Raw genomic sequence first — 19,151 nt, 5'->3', positions numbered from 1 at the left:
TGCTTGAGGCCAGGAGTTTAAGACTAGCCTGGGTAAAAAAGTGAGACCCTATTTTTACAAAAAATTTAAAAACAAATTTTCTGGGTGTGGTGGGTGTGCAGCTATAATCCTAGCTACTCCAGAGGCTGAGGCAGGAAGATCATTTGGGCCCAGGAGTTTGAAGTTACAGTGAGCTGTGATGACGCCATTGCTCTCCAGCCTGGGTGACAAAGTGAGACTGCCTCAAAAATTTTAAAAAATCAAAAAACAGAGAAAGAAGAAAAAAGGGAATGAAAGATCTTACTTCAGGAAGACAAGGTAATACAGTTATTGCCTCAAACAAAAGACTTCTCCTAATGCTTTTTAGATTTAAAAAAATCTTAGCACTCACCTACTTAGTTCTATAATTATTAAGTAATTAATCCCAAAATTTCTTTATGAATTTATTTAGAAGGATTATTCATATTTGTGACAGCTCACAAAGATAGTTGATACTTAACACAAGTACATGGGAAAATAGGAATTTAAATTATAATTTCTTATATTGAATCTGAATTATTGTTATTAATTATAGTCAAGTGAGCAAATTCCAGATTAGCTCAAAGTAAATAATGAAACTTCTATAATAACTGCAGTTATATAAACCATCATAAAATATTATGTATATATTTCAGTTACTGTTTCTTGTTTTTCAAACATACCTATCCTCAAAGCATATATTGATTGGTAAAAATAATATTCTGAAAAGATAAATTTCTAGTGTAGGAGCCTTGGAAAATAAGTGTGTACTTCAAATTTATTCTGAACATACAATAATCTCTGTTATAGTTCCTTGTTCAGAGAAAAACAATTAGTTTCCAGATATCAGTAACAAGTGCATTTCCTTCTAACATATAATTGCACATTTTATAGTTATGTGCTTGTGGATACTACAGTTGTATGAATATTACCTCAGTTCTTTAAATTAACCATCTAGAATGGGTCATTGATTCCCAAACTTTATTGCACATTGGAACCAACTAGGGATCATTAAGAAATATTGATGCCTCACTCCCACTCTCACATTGTGATTTAATTACTATGAGGTGTGGCCTGAATATTGGAATTTTTAATGACTTCTCAAGTTATTAACCTTCAAGTGCCTAGATAGCCCATTTGGATAAACTCAGTTCCAAGTGGCCACAGTGATAGCTCTTCCTCCTCCTCCTCTACTTCCTCCTCCTTCTCCTTCTCCTTCAGCTGTTCCTCTTTCTCACTATTTTTGCCTTATGCTTCCTCCTGGCTCCCCAAAGACTCATAGTGCAATTTTGTTCCCATGTAGCATAAGTGAACTCTGCTGTATCTCAGCATCCCATTCTTCTATTCAATCAACAAGCAACAAACACATAATGGCAGCATCGTGTAAGCAGTCACTAACTGGAAATCCAGAGTTGAATCTTACAATATCAAAAGCTCAATTGCCTTGAATTGAAAGCTAATTGCCTTGAAAATTCAGGGTTTTTTTCACCTTTAAGGTAACAATAAAGGATTAAACTAAGGTAAGAAAATGGACAATGTCTGGATGAAAAATCAGCCTTCTCTTGTCGAGATATTTGAGTTTTTATGTGGTATGTGTATGGCAGTTTGTGTTAGGATTCACCTCTAAAATCATTATACCACTTCTGTTGCCTTGTCATCTCATTTATTGTTAATTCTAACGATGAAATTTTGGATCAGGGACAGGAGAGATCAGAATAAGCTAACCCATGGAAGCTAAAGGCTAATTGTAGAAGAAAATCTCTCTCTCCTTTTTCAAAAATTTGTGAATTTTTGATATTGTTCACATTTGATATAGTATTAAATTTGTGGGGTGGCTATATAGAGGTTTTAATCATTTTTCCCCCTCCAATCCAAACCTGTAATGTCTTCCCTGTATTTTGGTTGAAAATATTTTAGTAAATTGCTGACAATATAATATAAAATTTCTCTCTTCAATTAATTTATAAGTATAGTGTTTTCCAATTATAGTAGCACTTCCCAATTATGTATCAAAAATGACAACTGGCCTTAACATAATATATATGCTATTTTTAATATTATTTGATAATTAACAGATAAGTATATGTAATAAATATATATTTATAAAATATTTTATGGTATCTTACATTAGTTATTGATGCTTAATTAGATGATTATCATATGATCATCACAGATTCTCCCTTTGTAGTATTCAAACCACCCTGATGTTTTCCCCCTTATGTAGTTATTCAGTGAATTTCTTCACTGTAATACCATGCTGGACATTAATAGACATTTACATATATAAATGTATGGAAGTATGTATTTACATATGTGTGTGTATGTGTTTCTAAGCCTAGTGGTCTTTGCTCTATTTTTGGTCAATTTGAAGTTTCCATCAAGATTGTTTTAATAAAATTCTTCTCATTTACATTTACATTAAGAACATTTAACTCTGGGAAGCCAAGGCAGAAGATAGCTTGAGCTCCGTGGTTTGAGACCAGCCTGGGCAAAAGCGAGACCCCATTTCTACTAAAAATAGAAAAATTAGCCAGGCTTCGTGGCCTGTGGCTGTAGTCTCAGCTACTTGGGAGGCTGTGGCAGGAGGATCCCCTGAGCTCAGGAGTTTGAGATTGTATTGAGCTACAATGATGCCACTGCACTCTACCCAGGATGGCAGAATGAGACTCTGTCTCAATTAAAAACAAAACAGAACAAAAGGACATTGGACATTTAGTTAAAAAAACTTAAATTTCTTATTTTTCTGATCATCTTCATTTTATAAACAAAACACTTTTGTTGAATTTAGTATGGCTAAAGCTGCAATAGGAAATTTTGCTAACTATTGAGTTTGTCACCCTTCTGCAGCAATGTCTGGAAGATTCCATTTACTAGAATATTATGCAAAAAATGTCACAGATAAAATTATGTTATGATTTAACCATTGAATTTAGCTTTGGATTGGCCAAAACTTAATTACTTTACCTTTAAAAATTATACTTTTCATACTGATATTTAACAGCCAATTTTTGGAAAAACTAAACTAGCTGTAATGGTATTTTTTAAAGCTATGTGATTTGTTACTTTGATCCTTATATATATTACATGGATACCACAACATAAAATATAATGACTTTTCAGTACTTAAATAACTGATTCAAGCTAAATATGCGGACACTGGTTGGACCTGCTACACTTGTTCTGTAGTAGCCTTAGAAACAAATTTCTCTCACAGCTTTGAGAAATGTACCTAAACACTACCAATACCAAAATTAGATGATAGCCCCCTTAACTTTGTATATGTTTGCTAAAATAATATTTCCCTACATTCTGCCCTCTAGGAAGGATTTTATGCCATTCCAGTGTTTTAATATTTATACATTGTTAACATTTTAATTGACCAAAATGTTTTGTTTTTTTTTTCAACTATGGGCCTTCTGAAGTACAAAAATCCAAGGAGAAGTCAAAGATGCTGATTTTCGTGTTTCTCCTTTGGCTTAGAGGGGAGTCTCTGAATTAGAATCTTGCATTTAAAGTCACTTCCATATGGCAATCTCAGTAAATGAACTCATATACACTGTATTATACAATTTTTTTCTTTGTTTGTTTGTTTGTTTCATAACCTTAATTTAGCATCCTGCAATCATGCTAGACATAATAGATTCACATGAGCTTATATACAGAACAAACACAGAGGAGTTTATGTGTTGGCTAATATTTCTTATTGCATTTAGATAAATGATTCAGGTAAGTCAAGGAGTGTGTAGGTATGATTCAAGAGCAAATCAATTGGTTGTCCAAGGTTGGAAAAAGTAGTTTGTTGAATCTTTTTATAGGGCTGGGACTTGTCAAATGAGGGAAATTACAGGTGTTCTATAAATAGTAGTTCCCCTTTCTAATTCTTGATCTTACCAAGTGTATTTTTAAAGAGTCATTAATGCTGTTGAATAGGGATCAACCTGATAATTTCATATATCAGAGGATTCTACATCAAAAGTAGACTAAAGTGATTCAGAAAAACATACTGGATTCCTGGAAGAATGGCATTTGAAATGAAGATAGTGGTGTAGTATGGAAAGCCTGATAATTTATCTATCCTTTGTGTGGTAGTTTCACTTCAGAATAAGGGAGAAACTATAAAGTAAAACCCTTTATTTATAATAGTATTTAAGTGATATCAAAACTGACTTGGCTTTTATCACAACTATCTCCAAAGTACCAAGAACTTAGAGAGGCTCTTTGAGTAAGAATGGTAGACGCATACTCTATTTAACTGTAGACACATTTATGGCCAATGAAAAATAGGACATGCTTTAACTGTCAGCATACGGACCTATAGAATACTTTGTCCCATTCTGCTCAGTTGATTAGAAAATTTTAATTTAATTTTTAATTTTAATTTTTTTATTTTTGGGTTATAGAAAGGGTAATACACATATGTACATGTTTGGGAAGAGTTGGGAATTGGGGAAGATAGGAAGAGCAAGAGTTGAATGAATAAGGAATATAATTTGAGGACTGTAAACATACATATTTTTAAATATGTATAATTATATTTGTTATGTATTATATTTTATCTCTTATATTTTATGTCTTGGTAGCAACAGGTTGCTTCTGTCCTAAGGTGTTTCCAAGTGGGTGAGTCTCTTATTTTAAGATCCATTCTTTCTTTTATATATTAAAAAAGGGGCTAATGATTGTATGTGTTTGTTTTAATATCACATATTGACATTACATTTATAAGTTAATTAGAAGACATAATATTTGAATTATAATATCCAGTGTTTCACGATTTAATTCATTTAAAAAATACCTTTTTATGAGTGATGATGAAAATACATATGTGACTAAAAGGAGAACACTGATAATTTTTAGAAAAAATCTTAAAGTTACTCAGAAAAGAGAAATTGAAGCAAGACATGGTTTTAATATGCATATAATTAACTGTTGAGCTTTATATTGTGAAATTTAATTAAACATGTTATAGCTATTTGGGTTTTGACATGCTAGGTAAAATACTAAGTGAAATTGTGAGGAATCAATATTATCCTTCTGGCATTATTGTTTCGGCTACATAATAGCTTTTTTAGTAGGTGTGTAAGAGAGCTACTGATATTTTTGCCTTGATCTACAGGAAAATGGACATTCTATAAAGGGTAAATCTATTAATTAGAGACCCACACAGCTTTCTTTCTTGCTAGTGTAATCATTAAATTGATTTTTCCAGTCCATCATGTAATTGCTCCAGCGATGAAATCCTGCTTTCCACTCTTGTTCTGCTTCATCAATATTTCCTGTAAAACATGGAATGAGTTATATTAATTAAAATTCTAATCTCTGTTTACATTAATTGAAAAATAATTTTGATTATAGATGTCAGTATCTCCAAGTATACTGCACAGCAGATTTTTCCTTTTTTATTTATTGTTCACTATTCATTAACAATTTCCCTTTCTACCTGAAAAGCTTTTAATAAATTGTTATATATTATATAAAAATGCAAATAATATACATGTGTAAAATGTATATGAAGTGTACAAACACATAAAATGAAAAGTTAGTTTATATATTATATTATGGAAAATTACATAATATATTTTCTTTAGTTTTTAAGAAGATACATAGATATTACTCTCTTTTCTTGAATCCTTTTAATACAATAAAAACCTTATTAAATGCATCTCATTCACATATATAATTATATAACAGTGTATTATTTCTCATGAAAACTTCATATGAATAGAGTGGACCTTGGTACTCATGTGGAGTTGGTTCCATAACCTCTTAGGAATACCAAAATCCCTGGATGCTCAAGTTCCTGATATAAAATGGCATAATATTTGCATATAATCTATGCACATCCTTCTGTATACTTTAAAACATCTCTAGATCATTGATACCTAATATAATATAAATGCTGTGTAAATAGTTATATTGTGTAGGGAATAATGACATGAGAAAAAGGTCTGCATATGTCCAGCATAAATGCAATGTTTTAATTGAATATTTTCAATCTGTGGTTGGTTGAATCTATGGATGTGAAACTCACAAATACAAAGGGCTCTCTGCATTTATTTACCTATAAGGATAACTTTATAATTGCTATTCCGTGTAAATTTTACCCTAATTACAATATATTATAATTCCAAATACTGCTTAGTTTTTGTTTCAATCAACTGTGTGAAAGTAGTTTATTAATTGCTTTGTAAAACAAAAAGATGACTAAAACAATATCTGTTTCAAGTACTTTGCAAAGTATATGTATGTGTCTGTACAAAGGAGTGTTTAGCCAGAAATAATGTGAGGCAATGAACCAAAAATGGTCTATAACTTTTAAGAACCTTGAAAAGCTGATTTGCTTAAAAATGTATTATATTAAAGAATAAGGTTTGTGAGTAATAGAAACTATTAAATTATAAAGTTTTACAACATATATTTCTGGTCCTGATATAAGTATATATGATAAGGCTAGAAAAGGGTTTAAATCATTTAAATCTATAAGCATTTTATACATTCCTGGTTCTCTTATTTTTAAAACTTTTAGAATACTAAGCTATAGTCACTTAACTAAAATCAAAATTTTAAGTAATTTCAAGTATCCTGAAAATAGGGAATGGTAACTTTTAAAAATATATACTTTAAGTTAGAAATCTTTGAAATTAATTATAACTTTGTAAGATATTAATTTGGAGGATCAATGATTCATTTTAAGTTTATATGGAATCCAAATATTTAAAACATTTGTATAGCCATTAAAATATCCTTTGTAATTTAGGATATATTTAGGTTTGAAATGTTCAGAATGCTTGGGCATTGAACAAATATTTAAATGTATATAAAAGTTCCACTTTTATATAAAAATGGCTTTTAAAAAGGTCAATGATTATAATTTGGGGGGAATAATAGAACTTTTCTAAAGGATCAAAAAGCATTAGATGTGGAATAAAAATGTTAAATATCATGCCAAATTATTCACTTTTATGCTCTTTTCAAATGATAATTAAATATTATCTTAACTGATATACAAAATAAGTACTATAAAGTTCAGAAAAAATATTTTTGAAATACCAAATAAATTATTGGTAATTTAGCACTTAGACCATGAATTTTAATACTTATAGAAAAGAGCTGATGTTCTTTTCTTGTTGGAAAATGGAATGATATCAAATCTATTTATTCATATGAATGTAGACTTATTTTCTATGTGTCATAATCAAATGCCTATAAAATTTACTGTTTGAAATATGTTTTAGTGCACAAATGCTCTGTAAATTTGAGTTCTTTTCTCCTTTAGAAGTAATAGAAAATGATTGAGACAATAAAATATAAAACATTTAGTTGTTTTTAACAAAATTTGGAGGAAGCAAATACACCATACTAAGAAAATGAATGTTTTGAATCCCATTAAATAAATCAAATCCAAAGTTAGAAGTTTTTTTTTCCCTTCCCCTTCCTTCTCCTATTCATCCTCTTCATTTTCTTTTTTTCTGTCATTTTATCTTGGCTTCTTTATTGTTAAGAATACAAAAGTTAGTCACCAGTCAATGTTTACATTATCATCAACATTAGCAATGAGTAAAATGATGTAACTTAAATGGCTGGTACATCATAAACAAAAACATTAGGGCTGGAACATTACAAACAAGTATTAAACTTGATTAGAAAATTTTAATTTACTTAAAATTTGAGGAGCAAAAGACCATTATAGTACACAATGCATCTACTCTATAGTTGAATAATTAAAACATAATTATATCATAGAACAGAATCATAATGCTCAAAAAATGTGGGTTTCCTAGATTGTAATCTTAAACAAAATGCACAATTTTAACTAAATATGTTCATTATTGAGGGCATCAACAAATATATTTTGTACAAATTCAGAGACATCAAGGAATAATAACCCTGCCATAAAATGTCTGTCTTCATGCCCAGTGGTATCTCAAAATCCACAAATGTGGTGGTAATAAGAAGAGCGATCATCATTCCCTAAATGTAAATATTTTTTGTGAGAAAAAATAAAAATAATAAAATGCTGAATGACTGAGAGAGGAAAAGAAAATGTGTAGAAATAAGAAAAGAAAGTGGAGGGTTGACACTACATTCAAACCTCAAATATGGATCAATCCCATCAAATATGGAGGCAACATTTTCTTCAAATAGGTTAACACTTGACACCTTGTAATTTGTTTTGGAAAGAACTTTAACTGGTAGAAAGAGTTTTGTTATGATCATTTTATCTTCTTTCAGTTGGTAATATTTTGTGTTTTGGACACTGTGACCATAATGGAATGATTAGCAAAATATACTATGATTTTAATTAATTTTTATGAAGAAAAATTGTGAAACAATTGATATTTCCTATGTAAAGAATATATATAAAGTCCTCTTTATTCATATTCTATAATGGCCATACTATATAATAATACATATGAAAAAATTTCTTATCTTTATTTATAATATTAACAATGGAGCATATGCTATTTATCCATTGTCCTCAGCTTATGGCTTTTAAATACTATATGTAACATACAGTAATACAAAGAAGTGAAATGTAAAAGAACAAGTGTAAATATGTAGCACAAACATACATAAAAGTTACTCATCTCTATTATTTCTTGAATAAAAATAGGGCAGAAATAAATAAGAATATTAAGATCCTTATTCAAATAACTATGTAGTAAGAACTTAGTTGATTTAAGAAATACTTAGAGGGAAGTTTAACTTTTGGGGGGAAAAGGGTGTTTTAAAAAGTGTTGTATTTTCTACCACCCCCCAAAAATTTCTTAAATTTGTATTTTTATAATAGGAATCTCGGTAATCTATTTTTATAATATAAAATGTATGTCAAAATTACAAATGATCATATGGACATATAAGCTAAAAATTTCCCTAATAGTTAAGATAGTGTGTGGATATTTATAACATATGTACACAGATATATAGGAATATTAATAAACAACAAATTTCTCCAAAGCAAATCTCTGTGTGTAAAGAAAAAGCAAACTTGCAATTACAGATATTTTAGAAGAAATTATAAAAAAATTATGTACACAGTTGACCCTTGAACAATAGGGATTTGAACTGTGCAGGTACACTTTTATGCAGATTATCTTCTGCATCTGCCACCCCTGAGAAAGCAAGACCAACTCCTTTTCCTCCTCCTCTGCAACCTATTCCACATGAAAACAACAAGGACGAAGACCTTTATGATGATCCATTTCCACTTAATGAATAATAAATATATTTTCTCTTCCTTATGATTTCTTAATAACTTTTCTCTAGCTTACTTTATTGTAAGAATACAGTGTATAATATATATAACATACAATAATATGTGTTAATCACTTATTTATATATCAGATTTCTGGTCAAGAGTGGGCTGTTTATTAGTAGTTAAGTTTTGGGGGAGTCAAATGTTACATGCAGGTTTCAACTGTGTAGGGCCTGCTGCCCCCCAACCCCTGTGTTGTTAAAGGCTAACTGTATATGCAAACTTATGGAATATTTCCAAATTTACATTCGGAGGCAAATTTATTGTTACATACTTTCATAGTGAAAAAAGAAAAAGCAATCTTAGAATAATTTTAAAAGAAAAAATAAAATAAATATAAGTAAAATAAGAGAAGCTAGCATATTCCTAATACAAACAAATTAGTAAACAAAAGCAGCTATTTGGATGAATGGTGCTACCTCATAAATGAAATTATTATGTTGATGGCATGTACTCCTCTTAAATTTAAAACTCTAAAGAGACTACGTAGAAAAACTTTTCTTTGCCGTGAAAGCTAATGCATTTATGAATCAATAACCAGAACAGGTCAGTCTCCCTTTTAAATGTACCAAGTGGCTTTGCTTAAGGTAGAAATTAAAATCCTTAGCATGACACACAAGGCACTTTATTTCTGATTCCTGCTTATCTGGCTTCTCTCCATTTTGCCTCATATTAAGATTCAGTGCAAGTATCTTCTCTTATAAGCTTTCCATTGTCCTGTGCCCTGACTCCACCACCTCGCTGTGTGTGAGCAGACCCTGTCATTTTCATTTGAGTAGCTTTAGCTGCTAGTACAGTTTCTAGTGCACAGTCACAGAGTATACATTCTGTAAAGGTTTATCAAATTAATTGATGAAAAAACCTTATAAAAAGATAAATTATATTTCTACTACGTATCTTGCTATAGATCTGATAACATGTCCTAAAAATGTTGAGAAATTAGTTGACTGTTAACTACTAGAAAAGACAATCCACTGAAAACCACCACAAATGCCTAGTTGTCTAGAGATTATTTTCTTCTTCTCATTTTTACATTTTCTAGGGTAATTGAAATTAGGAAAATTTTACTTTTATTTACATTAATAACATTTTTATGTTTTGTATTATTTAATTTCTTTTAAAATGACTAAATTAAATTGAAATAAAAATAAATAAATAAATAAATATTAATAATTTCAGGATAGTGACAGCAGAACATTAAGCCAACAGTGGGACTCTTCTGAGCACAGGGCCCCATTTGATAGCTCAGGACTTGCCCATGAAGAAGGTTCCGGTGGAAGACATGGGTTTTTAAAGGAGATGGCTTTGAACAGTCAATGTATCAGCTCTGTGTTTTTCCATACCTAGATCATCTGTTTGCAATGAAATACAGTATACAAAGGCTGTGAAAAGGAGCAAGCTATGAAGAAAATAAAACATTGAGTTGTGGTCAAAAAATTTTAAATAAAAATTGAAAATGTGATTTCGAAAGCAATACCTTCCCCCAACCCAGCCATTCTCCCCCCAGAAAATACTTATGTTAGCTTTAAGAAGAGTGTTAAGTGATATTTTGGAGAGGGTTATACCAGCATTCCTTATACTCAAGTAATTTTAACAATATATTAATCTTATACTTTAATGCAAGTATATTTTGTACCCTGCAGTAAAAGAAACTGTTTAAAAATTCTTTAAAGAATCAATAGCTAGATATGTATAAATAAAGTTAAATTTTGGCAGATAATAAATCATATGTGACATGAAAATTATAAATAATAAAGTTTTTATTTTCTAAAAAAAATCCTAATGGTAAAATGACAAATACACACAGAAAATATGAATATTTGTGATATAACATGCATAAATAAATTTAACTTAACTCATATTTTGACCTGAGTATCTTTTGGGAAAAGGATAGTTCTTTATACTTAGGCTAGCAATTTTAGTATAAATTTTAAGGTATATATATTACATAAATACAAGAAGTTAGAGGTGCTACATGTAAATATGAATAAATTAAAATAGATATATATGTACTTTGATACATATATGTACTTTGATACATATAATTTGTTATTATTACTATTTAGCTTCTTATGCCTAGTATTAAATCAATGAGATTAAACTTAATTTGTAACCATCTTAGTTATATGAGGGATTTAACTACTTTAAAATTAGTTAAAATGGTACAAAGTCTTTTACTGAATTCAAGACTGAGACAACCTGTTTTGTGCATGTGAATTTTGGGGAAATATAAAAGAAGGGAATGAATTTTTTAGATTTGATGATTCACAGGGTAAAGAGAAGGAAATAGTTATGGGAAGCAGTAGATGCAATAGTAAGTTCATAAACATATTGACTTAACTTTTTTTACTTCATTTTTTTCTGATTTTTGTTTTGGCCACATTGTTGTCTCATTTGGAAAAAAATGTCAGGTTTTCATCACTATGAGAAAAAAATACTAAAATTATTTTTTTCTCTTGCCAATAAATAAGTAAGCAAATTTTCACCAGAGGTGAGTCTATTTAGTCAAATCTGAGGAATTAGACATTTTAGTCTGTTTGGGCTACTATAACAAAATACCACACACTAGGTGGCTTATAAACCACAGAAGTTTATTTTTCATAGTTGTAGAGACAGGAAGTCCAAGATCAAGGCACTAGCATATTTGTTGTCTGGTGGGGGCCTGCTGTCTGGCTCACAGATGGCAGCCTTATCACCAGGTCCTCATATGGAGGAATGGGGAGTTCTCTCAGTTCTTTCTAATAAGAGCATTAATCTAATTTGTGAGGACTCTGCTCTCACGCCTCATGACCTCCCAAAGGCTCCACTTTCTAATATCATTACCTGGGGGCTTAGGATTTCAACATATGAATTTTGGGGAAATACAAATGTTCAGACCATAGCAGGAGAGAACACTAGAGGTGAATCAACCCAAATTTGCTGATGGAGGTGAAGTTAGAAAAGATTTAATGATTCTTAATTCTGCTGAATATCATAATATAAAAAAAAACATAATTTTTATATTTGAGAGTTCACTGAAAATCTCTTCTGTATCTATGAAGTGCTTATTCTGTTTGTAGACCAGCTATTAAAATTATCAGGAGAATGTATAATTCTTCATGCAATAAATACCAAATTTTTAATTGTCCTGTTATGCTTTTGAGTGGGTGGTGGACTAGAATAAACTCAGCATACGTTTTCAGAAGACTTCATGTAATTTTAAAATGAAACAAATAATAAAGTTATAATTAAATTATTAATAAATAATAAATTTAAAAACAAAGTTACCCAAAGCCGCCTACTTATTTGTTATTTTCCCATCTTCGGTTGCCAGTCTTGTTAACCACTGTCATCTTTAGTGTCTGGCCAGTCTTGTTAACTGATTAGCAAATAGTGATAAATGATTCACCAAAGTGACCAATCTAAAGGGTATGTGAGCACTTAAATTTATATGTGATCTTGTTTAGTTTTGACAAACAACAATGTTCCATGATTTGTTCAAAGACCAGTGAAGGAACTACTGAGTCTAATTATTTTTCTTTATTGGGATGATATAAAGGTCAAAGACTTTTATCCTTTAAATAAATTTATTCCTTCACTTTTTGTGAAAATATATTGATATCCTTGACAATGAATGAGTCATTTCTCTAACTTTTTTCTTTCTTTCTTCAAATAAGTATGAGATACTGTGCAGATATATTGTTAGTGAAAATTTTCCCATCTTCGGTTGCCAGTCTTGTTATATATATCATGTCACAGAACATTTGCTAATACACCGAGCACTGGTATATCAGAAACATTTCCCAATCAGATGGAGTACATAAAAATTATAATTTTGGTGAGTACTGTCTGATAATCAAAAGACACATTAAACAATCAAATACATCTCTGATATGTCCATATTTACCTGAAACTAACTCCCAACTTCTCTAAACAAGAAATGAAAGCATTTACTATGTTGTATTATAAAAATCTAACACATAACATGGAAATTACAGAGTGCCAGAGTGCCATGGTGAACAGAACAGGAGACTCTGGAAGAACTAGCCAGCTATATGTCTGATGGTTGAAAGTCAATTACTTTTATTTGAAATTGAAATTTTTCAAATAAAAGTAGTAAATAGGCTTGAGAAACAACATAGGTTTTAAACAGCTGGGCTTTTTAAAACTGGGAAGTTAGTTGGATACCTATGTTATTTTTCTCAGTTTAAGATAATATATGTTTGATCACTCAAGTTGATTAAAATTAATGAGTATAAAATATGATAATATGAACTAATTTTCCTAGTATTTCCTTACATAATTATAAACAATCACTTCCTGAAAATTAGTCTACTAAATTACTGTTTATGATATTATATAATTTATATATAAATATGTGTGTATATGTATTCTTAGATAAATATTTCCATGCTCAGAATATTTAGAAGTATTTGGATTGTATTTTTAAATATTTAAATTTTGGAGTTTTTTCCTGTCTAGAAATCAAGGGTTCTACTGTTTATCAATAAATTTGTTTTTACCTATTTCTCAGTATTTGTTTTAATTCTATATATTGTGTTTATTTTATACATTTCTTTATTTATTTATCCATTAATTTCACAAAGATTATCTGAATAACAAGTAGGGCCTTGTTTTAATTCCCCTGATATGTTTTATGCTCCTCCAGGGGGAAATTTATATTTTAGTTTCTTTATTTAGCTACCAAAGTGCTGCTCATTGAGTAAGCTCGAAGAACATTAAAATAATATATTCATTGGAATCAAGTAACTGTAAAGTCACAGATACATATATTACCACTATCACAGGCCTTGGATAGTCTGCAATTTTCCTCTTTTACATAATCCACAATCTATTAAATAACCAAACGCTAGAAAACACACACCTGCAATTTCCAAGACCTTGGGGAAAAAAAGTGTCCAGAATCGGCATTGTTGAGCACGTAGTTTAGTGTATATTCTTGGTGACTCTGTATTCAAGGTTAGAAATTTTTGTTCAGGACTTCTGAAGATTGGCCATCTTGTGCTATTGCTCTGAGTCCCATTTGGATTTCTAAATAATTAAATAAGAGACATTAGAGTTATATTGAAATCATTGTTAGATAAAAAAGAATATTATTCTCTAAAACTGTTAACAAGATTCTTTAAACAGTCAGGAAAAAAAGGGGATATATGTTGATAATGTCAAATATAAGTGAACTGGGTTCAGTGGTTTTAGTATCTTGAAGCACTATATTAGTTAAAATTTTAGGAATCACAATGTATACGTGAATTTATTACATACATTTCTATTTCATATATAGAAAGGAAATATATTTTTATTGCATTAAAATGTTCTTTATTCATGCTTAAATAAGGGGAAGTATTACTTTAATTTTCCTCTCTTCCTTTTTCCTAGGCTCAGTCTTTTCAGAATAAACAAAAATATCACCTGCTCAATATCTCTTGCATGTATTTTATTCTACATGTCCTTATCAATACTGCCTGTGTTTAGGAATGATTATACATCTCCATATCGTGTAATAACCTCATCCCTCTAGGAAACTGCTTTCAATATCATTTATAAGTTCATCTTACATTCTTCTAGTTCTGTATGCTAATTAAAAATATTTTAATAATTCCCCACTGAGTTCAGATTAAGGTTAACACATTTATAAGTTTATTTTCAGATATTCTCTTTTTTATTTGTTTATTTATTTTTGAGACAGGTCATGCTCTGTTGCTTAGGCTGGAGTACAGTGGTGTCATCATAGTGCACTGCAACCTCAAACTCCTGGGCTCAAGCAGTCCTTTTGCCTGAGCCTCTCAAAGTGCTAGTATTACAGGCTTGAGCCACCGCTCCTGGCTTCAGATATTCTCTTTATTAGCCAGCCAGTAGGAATGACCTCCTACTAATTATCTAGTCTATTTCATTTCTTTGCCTTTGCTCCAGCATTACTTCTGCTTGTAATTCCTTTATTGTCCAATATCATGGGTCCAAGGCCAGTCAGAACCTTCATATTACTTTTTGATGTTATTTCCCATATTTATAATTGGAAATATAATTTTAAAACCAATAAGAATTGACTCTATTTTTAGACATTTATAGTTTTCGGTTCCTTTATATTTTTGTAGCACTAAACAACACATTATTACCAATGTCACAGAAATTTAGAGTTTTTTTAAAGTTGTTCGAAGTAGTCGGTCACTGACAAGTCTATAGATTTTCCTATAATATATCTTCATGTTATTATTATGAGTTAGACACCGATCTAGGCTCTTGAAATACAAAAAATAAATAAATTCAATTAAATTTTAAAAAAGCATATGGGGCACAGTTTCCCTCAGGGAATGTATAATCAAGAACACTCATGAAAACGAAGAACAAACAATATAAGATAGCCTAAACTAAGTTTAAACAAAGGACCACAAATTGTCAGAAAAGAGAGGAATCACTACATACATGAAAGAAAATTACTTGAAGGGATGAGATTCTGGGTGAAGTAAGGAGAGTAAATAAGGAACTGAATCAGAAAGGAAAGTTGAGAAAACTAGGAAAAGAGGATAAAATTAACACATAAAGTAGTCACAAGTGCTTCTAACATAAAAGATTAAAGTGATAGGATAAGTTAATTCATTCATTTTTCTTAGATTCATTCTACTTTAAGAAAACCATATAAGAAACACTCTAGTTGAACTTTTCTAAAAATTCAGCACATAAAATTCTTCATCATTCAAATAGTTTTTATAGAATATTAATAGCTAGAAATTCGGGAATAGTGTTAGTATACATAAGACTTTTCTTTTTTTTTGGTCAAAGTCTCTAAATTCAGTAGTACTTGGAAAGAGAAGCAGGTATTCATCCAGCATGATTATCTAGAGGCAGATTTTGTCATCAAGAACTTGTATTGAATAAGCACCATAAATTCATATTTTATCATAGATGCAGACATGCTCAACCATGAATTCAGGAGCTTTATAGATAAATAGCTTCCTGATGGACTAGTTGATTTTATGTAGGAATTGGATGATTTAATAAGAATTATTAATAACCAAAGCTATTCAAGCTAAACCAATATCTTAGCAGGGTTGAAGCCTCCTGCATTAGGGTATTATTTGAGAGAGGTCAAGAAGAAAATTTCTCGAGATCACAGATGGCACACTTGTCTAGGTGAATTATGTCACCTTTTTCTTTTCTTTTAAAGCTTTAGAAACTAACAAGTACAGCTGCTGGAGGCTGGATATTAAACCAGGAGAACCTTTGGTATGATTCGGTACAGCAATTCTTATGTTCCTAAACTGCCCACTTTTCTTCTAATTCTACTCTAATTTTCTTATGGCACCATTTTATCTGCACATTCATTTTAGGCTTCTGCAGATGGTGATTTAAACAGAGCTGACTTGTACTGGAATCCAAGAGCAAGCACTAATGACACTGCCAGTGTTCATTTAACAAACTTTGTCCTATGAAATAATATATGACATTTCAGATTATAATTTATAGATAATAAGATTCCTTTGCCTATAGATGCAGATATAGTTTTCAAAAAATGATTGAAATAGCTATTGAAGTGAAGGAGCATTTTACTCTAGAATTTGAAGAAATCTCCAAAGACTTTAAAACATGACAAAAAAGATAATTCTCTTCTTGTCTGTATCAATTAAAAACTTTATTGAAATACAACATATTTCCCAGATACACCATTCCAAAACACTATATGATTTTTGTCTCAAAATTATAAGATACATTCAAACATCTTGACTTTGATATTTCTCAAAAACATTTTTTGTTCTTGTCACAAAATAAAGATTTTAAAGTGGTAATACCTAAAATTTTCTATGAAATATGTTAGGTAGATAGTGAAGGATTCTAGGTCTCCTAGGGACAAAAGTGGGTGCTGTTGCCCACATCTTGATCCTGCTACATCCTAATTCTCCATACCTGGGGGAGGAGGAAATACTGTTTGAATCTGCAAGTCAGAATTTGGCACTCCAGCTGCAAAAGAATGCAGAGGACTCTCTAACCCTCAGGACAAGCCAAGCTCCATGAACACCATACGGTCGAGAAAATGACCTAGAACCCACATGCGTAGTTAAAGTCAGGTCATGTGGCTCCCAACTGTCTAAGCAACGTGGTTCCATGGTGACCTCTGAATCACAGGGAGGTCCCTATCTGGACACTGTGAAATAAGATGCAGACCACAGACAAGCTCTCTCTCTTTGCCCTTCCTTTTGTCTTCCCTGCTGCAACAATGGGTCTGGTCATCCATGTTGTATGTACCATGCTATGTAAACCTATTATCTTGCTCTTGCCCTTTAATCCTATCTTTCTCTCCTCAATCAACCTCATTTTCGTATTCTCCTAACTTTGGCATGTCTGGCATGTCTTCGACCATGGACGAGCCAAGAACTGACAGTATCAGACTAAAAACCTGACAAATACAGAAGTCTATGTTCTTTTTTTACTATCAGGTTCTTTTTCTACTTTTTGACATGCCAAAATGGTCTAAAAATCATTCACTAAAATTTTCCTCTTACGTAGGTTTGAGTTTTCAGACATGGCTTATTTAACAAAAAAAAGTCAGAGTATCTTTCCCTAACATCTGTGTTACAGAAAATAACCTGCTTGTCATTGATATTTGAGCATGTATTTGATAATTCATTTTATGAACATATTAAAGAAAAACATTAATTGACTCAGTATGCCTTTCTATGAAGAAAAATACATATTAGCTTCACAAATAAAGCTTTCTTGGTATCACAGGATCCCAGTCTTGCCTACCCTATCTTAACTCAAGAATTAAAATTCTCTGATTAAGAATTCAAAGGCACTTTTTTCTAAAGTAAACTATATCATAATTTTAAAGTGACTGTATTACAATGTGCTTTAAAATCTAGTAAAATGAAGCCATTGTTAGTAGTCGTAACTTGAAAGTCCAGCAGAAATATCTCACTGTCATAAGAGGATTGAGGAGAAATAGTTTATATTGGGTAATTTTCAAATATGCAAATATTCATAGATTCATATTCATGTTATGTCTCACTTAAATAAAATTCTATTTCAATTTAAGAAATAGAGGGGCTATAAGAGAACTTGAATTTGGAAAATAAATTCATTTGTTTTATCAACCAATACCGTGACAGAGAGTATGACAGGAGTGAATGACAGGAGATTCAACAAAGACAAAGTAGAAATTTCTGTATCTTACAATTTTTATATGATGGAGAAAATAGCCAATAGAAAATATCAACAAAGAAAATATGTAATATGTTAGACAGTAACGTGTATTAGAGATAATAAAGTGGGGAATGGGGATAATGGGAAATGGCAAGTGATTATCAGTGTGTGGGGGAGACGGTGGTGAGGGAGCACATAATAAAGAATTCGATTGGCCTTTTGTCCCAGGTTTCTGCCAAGTAACCTCTAAACCTTTGGAGTTTCACACTGTACCTGATAATTTATGCTAAAAAGGTGCCTTACAGTGAGCATCTGATAGTTTAGGGTAATAAGATGACTCAGGATGGGGCTGGCCATGCCAATAATCTTAGAGTGGGAACTGGCACTGCCAGAAAGACCAGCTATGTGACTAGAAGGTTGGGACTTCTAGCCATGTGATATCATCAACCTGATATCTAGGCAGAAAGGGGTCTGCAGATTGAGTTCAACCACATGAGCAACAATTCAATCCATCATGCTTATATAAGAAAATCCAACAGAAATTTTCAGACACAAAGATCAGGTGAGCCTCTTGGTTGGCAAGAATGTGTACATTGCCACAATTTATACCATGAGGGTAATAGATCTTGGAGAAGAGAGAAGTTTAGCATTTGGAACCTTCTCAGTCTAAAATCCTGATCCATGTGTCTCTGTCCTTGGCTGGTTCTGATTTGTATCCTTTTGCTATAATATAACTATTATTGTAATTTTAGAGTTTTTCTGAGTT

At 31.0% G+C, this 19,151-nt stretch overlaps 1 protein-coding gene across 2 annotated transcripts in view; it reads right to left on the bottom strand.

Moving 5' to 3' along the window:
• The window catches only part of BCHE (butyrylcholinesterase), a 68,256-nt gene that overhangs the window by 3,433 nt on the left and 45,672 nt on the right, over nucleotides 1–19,151 (bottom strand). The window contains exons 3-4 of one of the 2 annotated variants that reach the window (XM_012783236.3): nucleotides 14,115–14,281; nucleotides 5,158–5,270 (exon numbers count right to left, since the gene is read on the bottom strand). In XM_012783236.3, the coding sequence (XP_012638690.2) occupies nucleotides 5,158–5,270; nucleotides 14,115–14,281 (280 nt within the window). Of the gene's footprint in view, nucleotides 1–4,811; nucleotides 5,271–14,114; nucleotides 14,282–19,151 lie in introns of those variants that run through there. The other variant, XM_012783237.3, reaches the window with a different exon arrangement.

The sequence above is a fragment of the Microcebus murinus genome, chromosome 1 (genome assembly GCF_040939455.1).
Source record: "Microcebus murinus isolate Inina chromosome 1, M.murinus_Inina_mat1.0, whole genome shotgun sequence".
NCBI classification, from domain to species: Eukaryota; Metazoa; Chordata; class Mammalia; order Primates; family Cheirogaleidae; genus Microcebus; species Microcebus murinus.
This window is presented reverse-complemented; position numbering and strand designations above follow the sequence as displayed.